At 37.5% G+C, this 21,002-nt stretch overlaps 1 protein-coding gene across 1 annotated transcript in view; it reads left to right on the top strand.

The window, feature by feature from the left end:
- The window catches only part of LOC308185757 (proprotein convertase subtilisin/kexin type 5-like), a 168,214-nt gene that overhangs the window by 8,733 nt on the left and 138,479 nt on the right, over window positions 1-21,002 (top strand). The window contains exon 2 of the mRNA XM_080574293.1: window positions 13,025-13,138. Coding sequence (XP_080430419.1) covers window positions 13,025-13,138 — 114 coding nt within the window. The remainder of the gene's footprint in view (window positions 1-13,024; window positions 13,139-21,002) is intronic.

Below are 21,002 nucleotides of genomic sequence, written 5' to 3'. Positions count from 1 at the left end.
AGCTCTCCCTGTGTGAGCTGGGAGTGCTCAGCCTCATTCAAAAATGACCTTTAATGAGGGGCATGCAATGCACATAAAGCAAGATCACACACTGCAAGTGATACAGTAAAAAATAATAAAAAAATAAAAATTTAAATTAAAAAAAAGGAAGAGAAAAAAAAGATCCATTTGCAGCCTAAAAAAGCAATGGGTGTTACATTCATCTCACAGTTCAGGAACTGCTAAAGGATTTTGCTCAGCCTTAAAGATGACAAAAACTCTTTAGATAAGTCTGTGTGTGAGAAATTTAAATCCATAGAATAACTATTTCATCATAGCAGTTATAAATCTGAAATAGCAGAGGGTGAAAAAGGAAAGCACTTGTCAATCCTTAGTCTATGGATGCTATTAGTTGTTAATTACATTTGAGTTTCTCTACTGTTCTAGTACATGCTCCTGCATTTTTTTATCAGCGAAATGGGTCTATAGGTGAAAAATGATAGGGGAACTAAATGTTCAAAAATAGGCAAGAGGAATTAGTCCTTTCATTCCTAATCTGTGCTCTAGGAGCTTGCCAGGGGAGACAGCATCTCTGACAGCTGCAATGGTCTTGTGTTATACAAAATGCGCTTTTGCTGTCATTAGAGTCAGTTTGCATTGCTAGTGGCAGAGAGTTAGCAAATTGCTGCTCCGGCTGCTGGGGTATAAAATTGCTGGATATCAGCAAGAGTCAGAAGAGGAGGAAGTGAAGAGATCCTAGTTTTGAACTACAGAAAGATGCACCATTCTGGAAAAAGCTGATCCTGCAGGGCCAAATGCCAGAATGTCAGACTAGAGAGAGAGAGAGATTGAAAGAAAACATGCTTTGGAAAGGAGCATCTCAGAGCAGAATGTGTAGGAATGTGACAGAGCAGCTTTTACATACTATTGCCTGAGGGGATCCAGCTTCGTCTGATACTGATGATATCGGTTATAGTGCAGGATATTCGTAGAAAATGGATTAAAGATTTTTTTTTTCTTTTTTTTTTTTTCTTGCATTTGGAAAATTTTCTGGCAGCAATATATGTTCCTGATGGAGTGCATCAACATTTTTATGCATCTCTCTGCCTGCTTCTGACAGACAAAACAATCTCACTCAATTCTAGTGGCAGTTTTTCACCCAGATAATCTAAATGGTGAACAGCAAATAATGATGATACACATAGATAATTTGTCATATCTAGAGTTATTAACAGATAATAAAGAGCAGGGACAGGGAGCTGGAAAGACATCCTTTCCCAAGACAAAGCAAAAAGAATCCACCCTCCTCCCCCCAAACTTCGCGTGTGTAACAACCTTCTTTTTTTCTAGGATCATTTTGAAAAGTCAGTGTCACTGGAAATCCAGTCGTTTTCCTTGGCTGGATATTCTGTTCAGACTGGCAGATCTTCATCATCTCGTGAGCTGCTCAGAGGAGCTGTGCCCTGCATGCAGCTGTGCGGCTTGAACATGTGTGGCCGTCAGCAGATGGCTTCACTCCACTCCCTACCTGTGAAATGGGGACAGTGCTGACAGCTGAATGCAAACTGCTGTGAATGGCACATGCAAAGAGAGAACTCTGTATTTTATTCTGGGGAAATGTATTGCTTTTGGTGTCACATAGAGCATTGTATGAATACACACAATATCTTAGTAAAACAAAACACTCTCACTTTAAATCCTTTCCCTATAATCCACTGTAAGCAGTCATATCCATTGGTGTGTTGACTATTGCTTGCATAAGCTGTATTTAACCTAGATTATTGTTTTCCACTTTTTTGAGGGGGAGTAAATTCTGTCACTCCCATTAGCATTGAATTTTTCTGTAAATATACAGGCCAGAATATCAGTTTATGTTCACTTTTTAAGTAAAGATGATTTTAATTAAAAATTTATTTTTAAGTCTGTTTACCAAACTCAGAGTCAGTCCACTGTTTGGTCAATAGCAGTTACAACAACTGTATGGGAAAGTATAATAAAGCCAGAATTTCTGAATTCTAAACAGGTTTCTGTTTTCCAGGGTGTTCCTAAGAAACTATTTCTCCAAAATACGGTTGCCAGTAGACTCACAGTCTGTAAGACCAAAAGGAAACATTGTGGTCATCCAGTCGAACCATCTTTGACCAGATGTCATATGGGTCCCTGGAATTTTTATCTGAAGCAGAGTGTAGCTTTTAGAAATCTTCCAATTTTTATTAAAATATTTCCAGCAATGGAGAGTTTCCAGAAGTCTTTAGATTGTTCTATTTTTCCTTTATCTGGGGTTATCCAGCTTAACAACTTCTAGCCGTTTGACACTGCTGTAACTGTGAGTTTGAAGAATATTCCTTTGTAGCCAATTGGTGACCTTCATATGTGTTTGGACACTATGACCTGAACACCCCTAGACTTCCTCTCTGCTAGGAAAACCTCCAAGAACCATTTCATTGTGGATCTATTTTTCTGTTCCTTTCATCATTTTGTGCCTCTTTCCTGGATTCTTGCTGTGTCAGCATGCTTCCCTTGCCTTGGGTGCAGGAAGCTGCCAGTGAGATCTGTAACTCTGCTAAGTGTACACGTAGGGCAAACTTGCTTGTCATTTTATGAACCCAGATATAGTTTGATGAAATAGTCTGGAGAGGACATCATTTGAAGTTCCGGAAATGTCTGCCCTGGCAAAAGGAGACATCTTCTGTAGCACATCCCAGATGATATAAAAAAAAGCTTATGTTTGTATAGTTCAGAAGACGCATGTTTGCACACTTAAGATTGTCTTGTCAGAAAAGAAAAAAAAAAGGTTGCATTGGTACAGAAAGTATTCATACCCTGTAATCATGAAGAATCACATTTATATTAGCCCTTTTGAAACTTTTTTTATTGTAACAGAAGACAAAGTAGAAATAGCTCATAAAGCTCATTGTTTTATGAGCTTTATGAGCTCTCAAATGACATAAACATAGATAACAGAAATTTTGGCAAGACTGTACAGACCACACTGCAACCTTATGTGGATGGTCTGACTGGAGACTGAAAAGCTTTGGTATATACAACTAGAAAGTCTGTCCCATAAGTGAGAGCCATGGAAATAATGCTCATTGTTTTCTTTTTCTCACTTTTTTAATATGAAGAGCATTGTGAATTATGAGCATTGAGAAGTGAATCCATAACTAAGTGACTGCTCTTGGCACGTTTCTTATGTCAGAATGTGCACAGGGACTGTCAGGGAGTTACCGAGCCAAGATGTTGCCCATGTTTCACTCAGGGCTTTAAAATAAAGCAAAGCAGTAACCAGCAGGTTCATTAATCAAGCATCACTCCAGCTTTTATGTGGTCTGACTTGCAGAAATTGAGAGATACCACCTCGCTGGAAGCACTGTCAGCAGTTCTTGAGGTGTGGGAATAGTACTTCAGTTGAAACAACATTTGCTTTTCTTCAGCCTACTGGACGTAGGAAAGGAAACTTTTTCATTTGCTGGGCAGTTGGACTGCAATGTTTCCTCAGGCTGGCTGCATGTGTCTTTCACGGGTAGCTCTGCAGATTATTTCAGAAGGTGATGATGATGTTTAAGAGCTGCACCAATCAGTATTTTCACAGCAGCACACTTCACTGCCAGCTGCAAGACTGGAATTCAGGATAGATAGAACTGTGCTGAAGCTTGGGTCACACACAGAGAAAAAGAGAGATTAAACCAGCAATGGCTTAAAGGGCACAGAATGTTTCCTATTATTATTATTATTATTATTATTATTATTATTATTATTATTATTATTCACTACAGCTTGTTCTGGAAGAGGCAATGCCTCAAGAGTCCCTTCTCTTGATCTGAGAGGTAGATCAGAAACATACAGGTTGGCCATGAAAAGTATAGGAATATTCGTCAACTTGTGCCACAAAGGATTTGGAATGTCAAAGAACTAGTGACATGGAATGGTGTAAAATATACCATGGATATTTCCAAAAAGATCAAAACTCAATTTTTTTTTATTTAGTGTTTCAAAACTTTGAAAATGAATCTTGAGATATGTACTTTTCCCCCAGTTTTGAATTCTAAACATTTTAAGTATATGCTAGGAAGAGGGTGGGTTTAGAAAGGAAAGAAATAAAAGAAAGAAAGAAAGAAAGAAAGAAAGAAAGAAAGAAAGAAAGAAAGAAAGAAAGAAAGAAAGAAAGAAAGAGAAAGAAAGAAAGAGAAAGAAAGAAAGAGAAGGAAAGAAGGAAAGAAGGAAAGAAGGAAAGAAGGAAAGAAGGAAAGAAAGAAAGAAAGAAAGAAAGAAAGAAAGAAAGAAAGAAAGAAAGAAAGAAAGAAAGAAAGAAAGAAAGAAAGAAAGAAAGAAAGAAAGAAAGAAAAAGAAGGAAAGAAGGAAAGAAAGAAAGAGAAAGAAAGGAAGAAAGAGGAAGGAAGGAAGGAAGGAAGGAAGGAAGGAAGGAAGGAAGGAAGGAAGGAAGGAAGGAAGGAAGGAAGGAAGGAAGGAAGGAAGATCTTTTTTTTATGATTAGGAATATACTAAACAGTAGTGATACTAACACAATTTAAAAAAAAAAGGATCAACTTGTCATGTGGCTTAAAGTACTCTGATAGAAACAAACAAACAAACAAATGCTTGATTTGATATGTGGTGTATGCTCTGTGACTGAATTTTTACATGGTGGATATATGACAAAGAGTTACATGTTGGCAAAGTGTCATTAAACAAAATGGCAGGAAATGCACTGAATAGTAGGTGGTGGTTTCATCTTTTGTAGAGGGCAACAATATTGTACAGGGGTGATTTCAATGGGATTTTGGTCAATGAGGAGACTACTCAGGTAAAACACCCTGTATTTGCCTTGGCAAGACTGGTATGCCACTGATGGATATTGTTATCATTTAATTATGGAATGTTTCTACTATCTCAGAAATTCTCAGTGGATTTGCTAAACTGCTGTGGCTTTTATCTGTGACAGTAGAATCTATGGCAAACCCTTGACCAAATCTGCATCTTTGGAATTACACTGGTGTTTTTGAATTTGACTCAGTGGAAGATTTCTCTTCCTAAAAAGTCATTTAGTAAATGATTTAAAGCCATCTGAAATTAGCATGTGCAGATATCTGAAGTACTTACATCATTTATAATGAATCGTATGACTAGCCTAAGGAAAGAAAAAAATCCATCAAAAATTTCTACTTTATATATATATATCATCATTGCTACAGTAATATAAACATAAACCTCGAGATATTTCAACTTCTAGATGTTAAACTCCAAAGCTAATTAAGTTTAGAGAGCTTGAAGACTTATTCCCTTGTGGATACCGGGTTCAGCATCAGCCTTTCAGTTTATTAAGAAGATACAATTGTAGGCCTAATTAGATGAAGTTGCAACATATCAGTTTACATTTGGAGTGATGTTAATGCTAATCTTCATAACATACTGAAATTCTAGATTATTATACTATGTCAAGTATAGATACACTAGCATTGTATGTAGTGGTGTAAGCAGAACTTTAGGTACTGTACCTAACAGACCTATCAGTTATAGTGGTTTTTGGTTTTGTTCTTAAAAATTGTGTTCCCTTGTAGCTCTTGAGTTGTTATGAGGTGAACTGTCTGACCTGGGGTCATAAATGATAAAGTACCTTGTATAAACATAAGAGTTGCTTTCAAGCTGGTTGGTGCAGCAAAGAGTTTTCCTGACTTTTCCAAGGCTGAGTTACCTTAGAAACAGAACCAGAAGTATCTGAGCTGACTAGGGCACTTCCAGCCCTAAGAAGGGAAAAATCCCCAGCTACTTGAGACACACTTTGCCTAGGACAGCTGGTGCTGCTGCTGCTGGAAGCCACCAAGCTCCCTGGGACTTATTCTCAGCTCTGCCACGAAGCTGCCTTGTGATGTGCATTGTGCAATTTTGAGCTGCTTGGTGGTCTGCTGAGGTACAGCGTGGAAGAAGGGAGTGTGGTGGAGGTCACGGTCAAGTTCCCTCAGCAACTGCTGCAGTTGCACCTGTGAATGGAATATCTGCTGAGACTTCCCCAAGGAGAGATAATGTGGGTCTTTTTGCCTCTGCCACTGTCGTTCCCTGCCTTTCCAGTGGGACATGAGTTCTGGCCACACACACTGAGCTTCTCCAAGATTTAAGTATGGTGCCACTCCTAGCAGCAGGGCCAGCTGGTAATAAACTTCCTTGAGGCCAGGACTGTGCAGCGCCACTTCTAGCCAGGCTGTGCCCTTTTCTCTTGCGTTGCTTCCCTGTGTATTCCCCAGGTCTTGTTCCTGAAGCATGCAGAAGACTTTGCTGCCACACACAGTTGGAGGAGGAGTTGTGTTGACGTATGTGAAGAGCTCTGAGATTTGGAGATGGGAAGGGTGCAGAGGAAAGGCAGTGGGTGTTTCAGATCTGTTTGCATGTACAGCTGTGGATCAGTGTACCTCATAGATGTGGAAGTATGCCTGTAGTGCTATAATGGGTTACTCGTATGTTGCAAAGTGGGAAGAAACCAATTAATTCGTATCAGGACTGACTCATGTTTCTGTAGCTATAAGATGGAAAAATATGCATTGAATTTCAGCTTTGTTCCACAGGTCAGACTGCTGTAGCTTTTCCTACTGCTGTGCGAGATGTGTTTCTTTGGGTTTAAGTAGTAATCTCATGTGTTCTCTGCTGCCTTCTTTTCTTGTCTGCCTTCTCTTTCTCTATCCAGCCTGTCTTAACATCTGTTTTTTTTTTTTTTTTTTTTTTTTTTTAAGATTATGTGTAGCATAATTATGACAACTGCTTTGATTGTGGATTGTCATTGACCCTTGCTGAAGAAGCATATTGTCAATCAGCAAGAATTCATCACTTAGCACTGCTGGATTCATTGACTTTTTATCCAACTTTAGACCCCTGCAGTTTGTGAAATGACATCTGCAATAATTTTCCATGCTTTTGACCTATGTCAACAGCTCCTTTATCCAACTGTCTTCATCTATTTTTATGTGCAAAGCGGCTGCTGCTACTGCAAGTCAGAGAACACTGATAAGTTAGGAAAATAGCCTACTGTTCAATTATTTAAAAAACACACAATTCCTCTTAAGCAGAGTAATCCAACTGTGGGAGTCTCACTTTCATGACTCTGCAAGTGGGCAAGTGGAGGTGTTCCGGCAGTCTCAACCATCCCTCCTGCATTGCTGAGTAACAGCTTGGGTCTCACTTGTTCCACTGCCAGGTTACGTCCCTTGGATGTTAGTATATCCTCCAATATTCTTTGATCCTGAATGTTTTGACTTCTTGTCTTCAACTGAATGTGAAATGCAAATGGACAGTATTGTCAAATGGTATGTTTACATATAGCGTGTGTCACAGAAAATATGATGATGGCACAACTAAGATACATAACTGACTGTTTTTGCTACCCATGAGCAGTAGAAACAGTTTTTCTCTTCTGGCCTGGTATGGGCCAAGCATAATCTCATTTTCTGTCTCTGAGAGTGCCAGGCTCACTCCTGTCCTTTTTCAGCCTGGAGTTCATTCAAAGGTCAGTATTCAGGGTTTTAGGTGTGTGAAGGGTGAGGTGTGCCAGGTGCAGCCTGAGACTGTCCCTACAGAGAGGCAGGATGCTCATCCAGGGCAATTCCTTTTGTAGTCAAATTCTAAGTATAAGTGCTGGAATACTGTCCAGCTTTCTACATAACTGTTGCCCCTTTTACTCATCCAGCCTGACTCCATACAGATTCATTGCTTGCTCAATGATACTTTACACATTCCCTACTTGAGTTTTCTCTGGTTTTCTTTCTCTTTAATCTATACTGTTCATGTGGCAGAATGGTGTGGTGAATGATGGCAGTATGAGGAATAAAGCCATGATTATGTTTGGGATTGGCACCTTCAGCAACTCTTTTACATAGACTGAAGACCCACACCTTCATGTTTAACTCTGCAACATAAAAATAATAGATTTTATTATGAAATTATGAAATTTTATTATGAAATGTATACATTACCTCAGAGTTAGGGTGCTTTTTCCTTGTGCATTTTTTCCTCAAAATGCAAAGGAGTATGCCTTCAACTTGCTTGTATCTTCTGCTTTTTGATAATAACATTTTCACACGTTGGACTTGACATATTTTTAATCAATTTGAAAATATTTATTCACGTAGACCCCCTCATGACATATATGAAAAACAAAGTAAATGTTGTTTCACAAGATTGTCTGGTGTTTGTATTTTAAAAATCACAGTGCTTTGATAAATGGGTGGATTTTTTTTTCCAGCATGTTAAATTTTCCCCTTTGCTTTTCAAACTTTTTGTCATAGTTTATTACAGTGGAGATCTTATGCAGCGTTCTTATATGGGGCTACTTTTTCAATGAATGAAAAAGTAATACTTTCAATAAATGAAAGTGAAAATAGTTTTGTTTCACATAGAGATGATATTTCATTATATTATTTAGCATTTAAAGAGGATAAAAGAGTGGCGTGCTAGAATGAGCTCAGAGCAGCTTTTATTCTATAGCATTGTTTTGTGCAGGTCTGTGAAGAAGAACTGCATCGTGTACAGAACAAGCCTGTGAGTGCTGTAGTGAGGAGACTGGAAATGATGATTTTTAAAAAAAAATAGTTTGGTCTCCAATCTGGCTTGGCTTTGATTTCTAGACATTCAGGAAATGGAACTTTCGAAGCTGAAGTCAATGGGAAAATGTGCACTGTTCCCCCTCAGTAAGTGTGACTTTATGGAAATGTTAAAATGCACCTCATTGTTCGCATAGAGTCTCCTTTTGGCAAGAGGTGGGAATCTGTATAATCAATTACTCCAGAGATTTTCCTTCAAGGCCTATAGGTTAAAAAGTGTGGATGCTTTTTTAAAGAAAATATTTTTATACAAATGAACTCTTTTCATACAGAATCAAAGAAATCCAGTATATACCAGGCATTCACAGTGGTGTATGCATGAATACCCATAAAATACTCAAAGGAGATACTAAAATAACTGCTGAGTCTTGACCTGGTCTTCATTAATATAACCCAGTAATTGTACAATTTAGCTTAGACTGAAGACTACTGGCAAGTTTTTTCTCTTCCCTTTTTTAGAGAAAATAAACAAACCTTAGGGTTTAGTGGAGTAAAGTGTTATATTTCTCTAGCAGTGGTATTTTCTGTAAAGTACATTTTATGCATTGGCTTCTCAAATGAGAATATGGGTTTTCTGGGATGTTTTAAATTATATTGTAGGTGAGTGTATCAGTGTATACTCAGTATAAAACAATTACTAAGCAGCTTCCAACAGAAAGCGTTTGCTAAAAATATTACAGACAAGGCTATACTCAGGAGCGTGATCAAGAATGCTGTGTTGTTTTGGGTGACTGTCAAGCATCCTGTCTCCCTCAAGACAGTCCACAGTTGCTGTCTGTGAATGGTCATTTTGACTTCCCCCTTCCATTTACATGGATATCCAGAGATGCCCAAGATGAGCCCTCCTTACATCATATCCGTCATTACAGAGCTACCTGCGTTATCTTCCCCACACATTCCATGCAGACATGCCATTTGCTTCTCCCTGTATTGAACAAAATCAAATGACTATTTTATTTATAGTAATTTTATGCATACATGAAATTGTTGTTAGGTCTTACGTGAAGACAAGCAGTTACATTTCTTTTTCTGGCTTTGGGTCTGAACATGCATGCTGCACAGCTCTTCTGCAAAATTACTCTCTCATGTGTTTTCCCTAACTTTTCTAGGAGCTGAGGAAATAGGAATTATGGAAAACATCCAGAATGTATTAGGGGCAGGGCCTGCAACAAATACATATTCTGAAGAACAGTCCAATTTTTGTTAAAAAGTGGTAAATAAGATCCCAAAAATATCTGTCCATGTATCACTCAAAGCTAACCATCAGCTATGCTACTGGCTTGCATATTAACTCAGTTGATACAAGCTATTGTACAGCATGTACACAAATACAAACATATATGCATATACAGAGTTCCTTATGTGTCAAGTCATTGTTCCAATAAACTGGAATTGCACAGTGAGACAATGTTTGTGATTGCTTGAACTGAAGAACTATCTGATAGTTGTTCTCATTAATGTCATTTTGGATAAAGGGAAAAAAGACAAAAGGAATTAATTGATTTTTTTTTTTTTGAGGCATCAATATAAGGTTGTATCAGTCTCCATATGCACTATGATGCCTTTACATTCAGTCTTCTTAATGATCAGCAGATATTTGCAGCTGAATAGGGAGTAAATAAATGGAGAAAATATATTTTCACAGTGAATAGTAAGGAGTTTTGTGATTTGTCATGTCAGGAAAACCCCTCTGGTTCTGCCATATAGAAATGGTATTAACTAGTGTGGGTCATGCTGCCTCCTGGAACATTTCATACTCCTCTGGCCTCATTTACAAAAGAGAGGTGTTTTTCACAGTTCTCACAGTTGCTGTCAGTACTTCTTAGAGGAGCTTTGATGCAGAGGAGTCCCTAATGCCAAACTAAATGCCTTGTGTCTCTGACTTACAGGCAATAGTAGTGTTGGTGACTACCTTCTTCCATTAATGTTCGTGCACCTGAGTCAGTTTGCAGTAGTAGAAAGTTTAATTCTCTTCTGCTATCTCATTCTTTTTAATTTGTGGGCCTTTTCACATCTGTATCTGATCCTCAGATTGTGTTGGTGGTTGGCCTTTGTAACTCCTCCCTTCAGACTCGGATATGGATAAGTTTTCATAAAGAGTTAACATACATGTCATGGTGTGCTCTGTATGCTCGTAGCTTGTGCCACTTTGAAATCTGTTGACTTAAACAGTTTTTTCTGTAATTTTTAAAGATGGGGTAACATGCTCATATGACTCATTCCTTCAGCTAAAGGATGAGTCAAGGTAACAATAAATACTCTTTCAGCATAGAAATCTTGGGACCTCTCCTTCAGTTGAAAATGTTTCTAGCACTAACAGTCAAATCTCATGGTAAGGCTTGGAAGATGGATCTGTGTAAGCTCTGAAAACCATTTTTTTCAGACCAGTTTGCTTATTCGGACCTGTTGAAGCTTTTTAGTTATTGACTGCTAAATATTAGTAATAGAAGAATAGAGGTCCGTGGTCTAAGGCAATCCAGGCAGCTACTGAGTCAGAAATCAAGTGGTACATAGGATGGTCTCAGCTGGCTTTGGATGCGTTGGGAGGGCTGGACTACCTGCAGGAAGTAAGCTGTAGAAAAACAAGCTTCTTGTGAGGGTCCAGAAAAGAAAGCGTACATTAGCAGCAGGTGACGAGGAAGTAAGGTTCATTAAAGGTCAGTTATAAGATTTTTTTTCATGGAGGAGAGATTCACTTAAGAGGAATAGTGAACCCATTTTAAAGCTGTCTCATCAGTCTTAAGACTTAGTGCTTACCAAAGTCTTTTGGTTCTCCCTCTTTTGTCCTCTGGCCAGTTACACTCTACGTTTCACAGGCCTCCAGACTTTGCTACATCAAATTCCTAAGACTGATTAGTTGCCCACTTCTGTTGAAGGGACCCTCTAAGAGGGTCATGTAAGATCTGATGGGATCAGTCATCTCTCAGATTCTTGAGAGGGTGTCCACCAAGATGGATTTCAACTTGAGCTGAAAGGGGAGCAGAATCTTTCTTTGAAGTAGAAAAGGATTTATAATTGTTACGAGAAGACTAGAGAAATGGATTTCTGTGTGAATGTTTTGTGATAATCCTGTATTCTTAAACTGGACAACTTCTTCTCTGGAAGAACAGTCTTGACCCTGAAGTTAATTCCTGAGAAGAGAAGAAAATCAGTTCCTCTTTCTAAAGAAAACAATCAAAACCATATGTTAGGGGTGATAGAGGTGAAGGTGGTATGGATCTCAAGCAAAATTTCTGGACCTGTGTCCACTATTTTCATAGTGGACTTATGTCTCTCTAAGGACCCCATGATTTGAAGCTGAATTGTGAATGCATGGTAGAGATTAGCCTGCATACAGAAAATATTAATACCATCTCTGACAAGTGACAAAGAGAAATATGTAAGCTGAAAGTAAATTTCTTTTATATGTATGTGTGTGTACATACACAGATATTCATGAACAGTAGAAGTTAAAGGTGCAGAGTTGGGTGCTAGGAGGAAATGGCTGTCTTGCTTGGGGAGAGCTGAATTGAATTTTTATAGTTATATCCCATGAAACAATTCAGCAGAAATATGAGCTGTCAGGAAGCTAGATGAGTGTAAACATAACCTAGGTTTCTCTGTGAATCGTTATACTATTTGCATTTATAGAAACTAGCTCCCATTTAGACTGGCTAATGCAGAAATGACTGCAGAGTCTGATCTGCTCTAAGGTTGATGTCACTTTCAGTGTTGCCCTTTCTGAGTGTGTGATGAATCTCTGAAGAGCAATCGGATAGACAAGAATATGATTTTCAGAACTAGGTTTTTAACCCTTATTTTTGCTTTCTTGTTTCAAGCACTTTTTGTTCGTGTCATTTAATTTGCCCTTGTGCTCCATACCCATCTCTTTCTCCCTGTACTGGCACTTTGCCTCAAATAAAGTTCCAGAGCACCTGGCTGAGAGAATCTTGACAAAGAGTTGCTCTACTAAAAATACAGTTTAATTTTGTTTTATTCACTCCAGGTGATGAAGGTGATCTAGATATTGGTTAAGCACAACATTTGAATATTTTACTGAAAGTTTTTATTTTCAGGAACAGACTTAAATGAAAAAATAAAACAACTATCAGAAACTCAGTTCATTTCTCATTGCGATGTACTGTTATGCTTTGTAAAAGTAACTGGTTTTATAAATTTGAAAACGGTTCTATCCTAATAATGAAAAATAATAATAGCATGCAAAAGATGATCGCCAATGAGATCTTTCTAGCAGGGGATTTAAGTAGTTTTTCAAGGAGATTTGTAGCACTAACTAAATTGGACGTATTCCCTAGTGAACCATATGCCAAGGTGAGCTGTGCATTCCCACTGCCAAAATGAACTCTTTAACATGAAATATGTCTTGGACGATGGTAATGGGAAACTTCCCAAGATTTCACACATTTCTTGATAATCTCCATGGAACCCTAACACTTACCAAATGTTTTCCTGGTTGGCAGGTGGAGTGGATACAACAGCAGGTGGTTAAAAGAAGGATAAAGAGGGATTATAAACCTGGAGGTACCCAATCCACTTATTTCAATGATCCCAAGTGGCCAAGCATGTGGTACATGGTAAGTACATAAAGAGTCATTGGCTTTGTTTCATGCCAGCATTTAGTTGTCTGCTGTGATATTTTGAAACAGGGGAAAATACTGTGTTCAGAAGAAGCAAACTTCCTTTTTGTATGTAACTAATGAAGGTCTGTAAACTCCTTGCAAGTATTACAGGAATTCCCAGTGGGCCCTGCAATAGGAAACTTTTATTAATGCATTCATTCATGAATGCTTCCTATTGCAAGATGTCTTGGGAATTACTTATTAGAGGATAAACTTTCAGCAGTGAGAAGGGAAGGAACTTAGCCACAATCTGTGAGAGCGGTGAAACCACTTGTTTTCAATGTGCCTAATTCACTGTCTCAAACATTAATGTGATACAAATGTCTTGTGTCCTGAAACAGGAGAAAAGATCCCAGAACACTGTCTGCCCAATGTTATAATTACACTCTTTTTAGTAATGAACAATTGCATTGTTAAAATAAATGGATTGTTTGTGCTGTTGCGCATCTGACTTGAGTTGTGTGTTTTCTGAGCAAACTTTTTTTAACTTTTTGCCTGGTAGTCACAGTTAAAGCCTGCAGTGAAACTTCTTTAGTCATGATGTTTTTTAAAATATCCTCATTTTACCTAGAAATGGACAAATAAAAAATCATATATTTAGTTCAAGAAAGTGTGTGTGTGTGGGGTAACAAGTTAGGCAATTGCCTCCAGCTGACACCTTCCCATCTACGTTGTTGTGGACTTGAACCCTTTCCCTGCTGTTTTGTTGTTGTAGTTCTAAGTCCTTGCATCTTGTTTTTTCACTACGTCAACACCGGCAGCAGGACACTCAGAAGGTTTATGACTTGATAGATTTAATTTCTTCAGACAGGGAGGAAATTATGCCTTTCTGGCAACAATATTAAGGATAATTTTCCTGGAAGTAGACATTGTCTTTTCAGACTTTTTGTTAATTCCAAAGCATTAGTTTATTATTTTATGTAAATAAATGAGTTTGTCCTAACACAGCATTACGAATATTTTGAAGCATTTTTATATTCATTTCATTCTGACTTGTAGTTCATTGTTAAATGCATTAAAAGAAAAAAAAAATAGGGTTACAAAAATTTGCAGCTAACTCTAAACAGTTGCTGTTAATAAATGCAGATAGTCGGAAGTCCTCATCTTCAAGTATATTTCACATACGAGCATGTCACCAGCCAAGAAGTATAGTAGCTTTGCTTTTCAGTTTCCAGAACTTCTACATTTTAATAAAAGGCAAAGTAATAACTTCAATTCCAAAACTCCTCTCATTTTTATTAAAGAACTGTACTATTGACTCATCTTTTCCCATGGAAAAGTGGTTCCATCATACTTTTTCTGAGCTATTGGAGATCTCAGGGTTTGAGGCAGTATCTATCCTACATTTCTGTCCTACAGTAGAAATTACTTCATTTATTGCTGCATTGTGTTGATACAGCAGAGGGTTTTTTAAGCAGTTCATTGTCCACCTTGAAAACAGCTTTTATTCAAAATGTAATACTTCTCAGAAGTTCTTTGTGAAAGCTGTATTATTGTGTGTAATTCGATCATAGCAGGACTTTTTTCCAGTTGATTTTAATGAGTGTACTTGTTATCTTCTCTAACACATGTGTTTTTTCAGTCTACCTATCCTATAAATATGTGCACAAGGTGACAGACAGATTTCAATAAATGGCAGTAGATTGTAACAGTGTCCTCTCAAATTTCTTTTTTTTTTTTTTTTCCTAATTTCAGCTTTTTCAATTAAAACTAGAAAATAGCAGTGATTTAACCTTAGGTAGCCTGCTCTTATTGTTACAAACTTTCAATTCTGTGTTTGAATAGAAAGAAACAAATTTCAAGAAAATAATAGTGAGCAAAAGCCCACCAGTATGTTTTACAGTAGTTTATGTAATTTCTCCTTTGTGTTCTTTGATTTGCATACAAGTTTTTTAGTGTCAACATAGGTTTTTAATGGAATTGAATTAGCTTGTTTCTTTGGTTGGTTGGTTGGTTAGTTTTGTTTCAAATTAGTAATAGGTGCTTATAGCAGTTGCCTGTAATTTTGTTCAGGAAAGTAGCAGTCTCCTGTTAATTAATCAATTGTGTTGCCTACCCATATTGCTTCATGGCTTCCTCACCACTGTCAGCCTATCATGGGAAACCTGTTAGGACAACAAGTGATCTGTACTGCTGGTCATGTACAACTTTCAGAATATTTTCATTTCTGTATCTGAAAAAAAGGTATCCTCATATACAAGCTCTCTGGGGAGGCACTGTCCCTGGCTGATTGCATTTACCTCTATTGAATAACTCTTGTATTTTTGCAATATCTTTAGTGGTAGTGGTTTGGTGCCATTTTGTTGAGAGTGATCAGGAAGTATTAGTGCATACACTATTGCAACAGAGAGAATAGCTAAAAATACGTGAATGAGTTGACTTCAGGACTGACTTGGGTCATTACCAGATATCCTCATATGACTGTGTTTGTGATTGTAACCATAGCTACTTTTGTTAATCCTGTTTATCTTTATAAGTTGGGGAAAATAAAGGAATTTGAGGTTAGTTAATGGTTTCAGTCACTGTTATGTCGGAAAGAGGTTATTAGGTTGCTGGCAGCAGACATGTTATTGAGAAAGTAATAAGGTATTATCATGTACAGGTTTGCATTTTGATTAATAAGTAACTTCGTTGTGGTTAAGATTGATACCTTTGGCCGTTGAACTGGTATAATCTCTAACAGAGCTGTAAATGTAGTTCAGATTTGTTGACACAAGACCTTTTATTCAAAGACTTTGTCAAACAAAATCTGATTAATGTTCTTCTCCCCCATCTTCATCTTCACAAGTACCTTGCCTTGTAATTTTAATAGTCCAGACTAGAAATAATACATTTTTGTTTGTGTGAGATCCATGGCAAGAAGTTACAAAGGTGATTCAGGCCTTCTCTCTGTTTTGGGTCATCACAGAGGTTAAAAGTATCTCTCAAGAACTATTCTGTAAACAAATTGAAAGGTATTTTTTATTGCTCTATTTTTCTCCATTTACTCTAAACACATTCCTAGAAAGAGTAGAGAGATTAGAAATATAGATATTTAACACTTTACAGTTCAGTAGAAGCCAAAGCAGACAGAGTTTCCAGAGCCACTCATCACCTAAACAGGTATGCTTGTACTTTTTCATTGCTAGAGGATTATCTATTGAGAAATTACTGTTTCCATTGCTTTCTAATACCCAGGTAAAGACAATTTTCTTATGTCTTCCCTCACTCAAAGCAATGAGAGCTGAAAAAAAAAAAAAAAAAAGTACCTGCTTGATCATGACCTCTGATTTTTGAGACCTCTGTATTTAAAGGGTAAAATAGAACCTTTTTATAGATCAAGTAACACATGAAACTTCACATAAGAGTCACTGTTCAAATACTATTTGAAAATGACCTACAGACTTGGGTCCAGCTTGCTTAGAACTGATAGCAAAGAAATAAGATCAAAGGGAAGGAAGGTCCTTAGTTAACATCCCTTTCCAAATATTGAGTCAGGAGAAAGCTAAGTCTTGCATGACATACCCAGAGCTCAGCTATGTATGTACCATCATGTTCTGTCTAATAAATTTATTCTCTTTCACTGGTGTTGACAAAGTAGCCTGTTTGTCAATAACTGGATGGCCTATATACAATCTGTTTGCATAACTGAAAAAGGTCGAAGTCAACCCTAAAATCCTACTGCTATCTGAAACCGTTTTACTTAACGTGTAATAACAGCAAACAATGTCTTTGGAATGACTAAGAGGACTTTGTGCCTAACCAATTTCACCATTCCTGCCAGTTGGTTTAATGAGTTTCCTCATCTTGCTTGCATGGAGAAATGGTAATAAAAAGTGGAGAAGGTGAAGATAAATATATATTTATGGGAAGATATGGTTAATAAAACTAATTTTTACTCACTTTTAAAGAAATTTACTAGACTTCAATCACAAGACTCTCCTTGCTGACTGTTTCTTTTTCCCTCCTGCTTCAGAAAAGCTTGGTAATGGTCAGGTGAAGCTGGAGTTATATGGACATACAAGAACTGTTTTCTGCAGCTGCAGTCTAGCTCTGCTGGGCCTCTTTGCATAGTTTTGTAAAATAGAATGTAACGAGGAGAATTTAATTTAACCATTGTTTATTTTTTAACAAGCCATTGTTAGACTACAAAGACATGGACTATGTCTTTGCAGTTAGTTCAGACAGGAACAAGTATTTTTCAACATTGATGGAGTTTAATCCTCTCCAGTACTGTTATCATCCCTTCTATTGTTAATAATAACTGCTAATGCTGACAGGATTCTCCAGTTTAGAAAAGAATTTTTCACTTCCTACCAGGTTCTTTCTATTCTGTATGTCCTAGTTACTGCTGGACAGGAATTGAGCGTATTATGGGGTATTTTTATAGAACTGAAATTTTTTACAGGAAGAGAGATACAATGTTTTGAGATGTGAGGCTGGAGGGAGGTGCACTGTTCTCTAGAGCACATAAGAATAAATATGATAGTTAAAGTTTATAAGCCAATTTTTTTCTTATGACTGGATGCCACTAAAGGCATCCAGATACACTAAATGTGTATCCAGAGGTTACTCCTCATATCTGGAGAAGTCATGGCACTGTCAGAGAGAACCAGTGCAAACCTGGAAAGCCAATTGCAGTAAATCACAGGGGTAAGATTGTATTCCTCTGAGAAACTACAGCATAAGATAACTGCGCTACCCACAAAGGTAAATAATAAAACTTTAAAAATGGTGTTATTCTTAAAGAAGCTAGCTGTGGTCCCTAAAATTCATACTTAGGGGTCATAGTGAAAATTTATATAACAGTGAACCTTACCTAACAACCTAGGTAATAGCTGACAATATTACTAGGGCTGTAAACCACAGCAAGAAGTGGAACATGTCAACTTGCCTGCCAGCTTCTCAGATAGAAAATGAGTGAGATAGTCACATTCATAAGGTGCTTGGAATGGAGAAAGAAACACACCACTTACTATGTATGTAAACCAAAGAAACACTGTCTTTTCATTGCCATTGCTAAACACATTCCAAACTGATATTAAGTACAGTTAAAAACATTATCAAAGGAAAACTCCAATTTTGCGTTATATAAACCTTAGGCACACAGTGGTGTCAGCTCACCAACTTTCTTAAATCTTTTTAAGGTCCATTTTTGCTGTGCATTTCTCCAAACTAAGTCCTTCCTCTTTTGACAAAAATTTTATTATTTTTTTCTGAATCTCTTCCCTTTTATCAGCTTTTATTTTCTCTTCCCATATATTCCTCATTATTCCTTCTTTCTAAATATAAAACATGCTTTGTGAGTTGGTGAAACACCAAATGCTGTAAGCAGAGAACTTAATAGTCTTCCATTTGGAACCCAGAAGAAGGACTTTGTAAAGCTGCGCTGTACCTCTCTATAGTGTAGTTTTCTCTGAAAGAGGGAATATAACAGAAATGCACTATCAGACACTAATTAACATGACCTTAAAAAATATATATATTATTTTAAATTGTTATGTTTAATTAAAATAAATTTAAATCCATTAGATATAATGCAATTTGGTTACTGAAAAAGCCAATTTTTCTTTTATTAAAAAAAAATGCTCGTAACAGAAATCTGTAAACACAAAACAAAGATATAACTCCTGAATGTGCTGCTTCTCCAAATGGTTATATTGTGACTTAACTCTGTGGGCTTTAGGAAAAGCGTTCCCAGTTTCCAAAACTGAACTGAAGGGACAAACAGATGCACAAATTTTACTGTGAATGAAAAGTTGGTAAATAAACAGAAACAGCATATGGTCACATGGTTAGCACTGAAAGGAGTTTGTAAAGGGAGCGTCAGTGCTGGAACTGGGTGTTGTTCAGCACACTGAGTTGCTGAGTTTAACTTACCTCCCAGTATTTATCAGTCATCTTTTTATACTTGCACAAAAAGATTTTTGGTGCAGACAGATGAAATGTCATTTATACCATAATTGAGAGCAGTCTATACAGTGTGATGAGCTCTCTAGTAGTGCCATCTGGAGCTGGCTGCCTTCAGCTCTGATGCTGAAAGCAAAACCCAGGAAAAGCTGCTACTTTTCACTCTCAACAAGGACTCTGAAGTGAGCACTGCTGTGAGATTTGGTGAAGGAACTGGCAAACCCAGCTTTGTTGCTTCAGGAAGCTCTTCCAGTGTGCTACATCAGCAGATCATAGATGTCCTGCTATATCTGTGAGCCCCCAGGTGACTCACTCTAGCATCCACAGGAAGGGACAGACAGTCCTGCTCTGGTGCTAAGTAGCTGACGCTAGAAGGCAGCCAGAATAGGGCTGCTAAACCTTTACCACCAGTGAGTAATGTGAGTCTTAAGATCCTGCAGCCCTGAAATAACGTGTGGGAGAAAAGTTAGACAAGCCAGTTGCCTCCTCTGCGCTGCTGCTGATGTCTGTGGGGAGTTGGCTTGTCTTGTGGCCCCTAATGAGGTCAGCTAAGGCAAGTGGGCTTGTGGAAGGAGACAGAGGGGGACAAAAGAGGGAGTGACAAGAGCCTGATGAAGTGGGCTGGAGGGAGGTGGAGTGAGGAGGAGAGGTCACACTGTCCAAGTGCAAATCCAGGCACAGAGGAAACAGAATCTGGGACAGATTTTCACCTGCCACATGGTAACACCACAGCAAATGAATACATATCATCTTCCTTTACTACCTCCTAACAGTTTATTTCAGACCCACCTATGCCAGGCATTGGCAGCTAAGGAAAATCCTCACTCTCTTCTTACTGTTTTCCAAACGATTATTCTCTCTTTCTTTCTGTCTGTGCAGTTGATACCAAATCATTGTTCTTTATGAAGTGGCATGAAATCTTTCTAAGTTTTGTGCATATTTTGTAACTTGGTTTGGTTTTTGCATGTGCTTTTTTTATTTTTTTTTTATTACATGAGAACATCGAGCCCTTCGTTTTTCAGAATGTTAAGAAGACAATCATCCATGACATAGCGTCCGTGAAAGTGCCAATAGAAAGAATCAAACTGCCTGTCAAAATATTACCTTGCAAATCTGTGTATGGAAACATACCTCTTGTTCTCTGTGGACAGGGTAAAACTAATAGTGTAAGGTCATGTAATACACAGTTTGACCTAAATTCATTTCCTCTTGTAAAACAGCAGCATACTTTGGGTAATCAGAAAGCTGAAGAAGTGATTTTATCCTTATCTACTGAAGAAAATATATATTATTAATGCAACTACTTTAGCAAGATTGACAAATATCTAATGACAGGAAGAACAGATAGGCTACTTGATCTGTTCTTTTGGGACATGCAGTTGTGACTTCAAGGTAAGCAACCTTGTAAATGTCCAGGAAACATGAAATGGAAGTTAGCACTGTGCAGGGATTGTGCCAGTATTTTCACTGAACCAAGAAGCAGAAATACAGAAATAATTTCCATACATGTTTTGGAAGAGCTTTTCCCAGGTGTCAAAGGTTTGGTAATAAATCATATAGCAATAGCACACATTCCTCTGCCGATTTACTACAGTGATTTCATCTTCAGAGGGATAGTATCCACTTTTATTTTATCTTTCAAGAATTTATTTAAAATATTTTTTTTTCTGAGTAGCAACCGAGCCACATTAAGAAACTACAGGTACTTTTCCATGTAATCTTCTTCTGTGAAATACCGTTTCTGTAGAATGTTGCATTTTTCTCAACTGCTTTTTACTGGGTATTTTCTGTAAATAGTGAGGAAATGATAGTATCACAAAATCTGTGCTGAATTTCTAATGAGACATAATATCTCTCTTTAGCTGTAGTTCAAAATAAACAGCTAACAATAAATGACATGGAAGATTAAGTGGACAGAAAATTGCTAACA

Source organism: Anser brachyrhynchus, assembly GCF_964034855.1.
Source record: "Anser brachyrhynchus genome assembly, chromosome: Z".
NCBI lineage: Eukaryota > Metazoa > Chordata > Aves > Anseriformes > Anatidae > Anser > Anser brachyrhynchus.
Note: the sequence above shows the minus strand (reverse complement) of the source record. Positions and strands in the feature narration are given on the sequence as shown.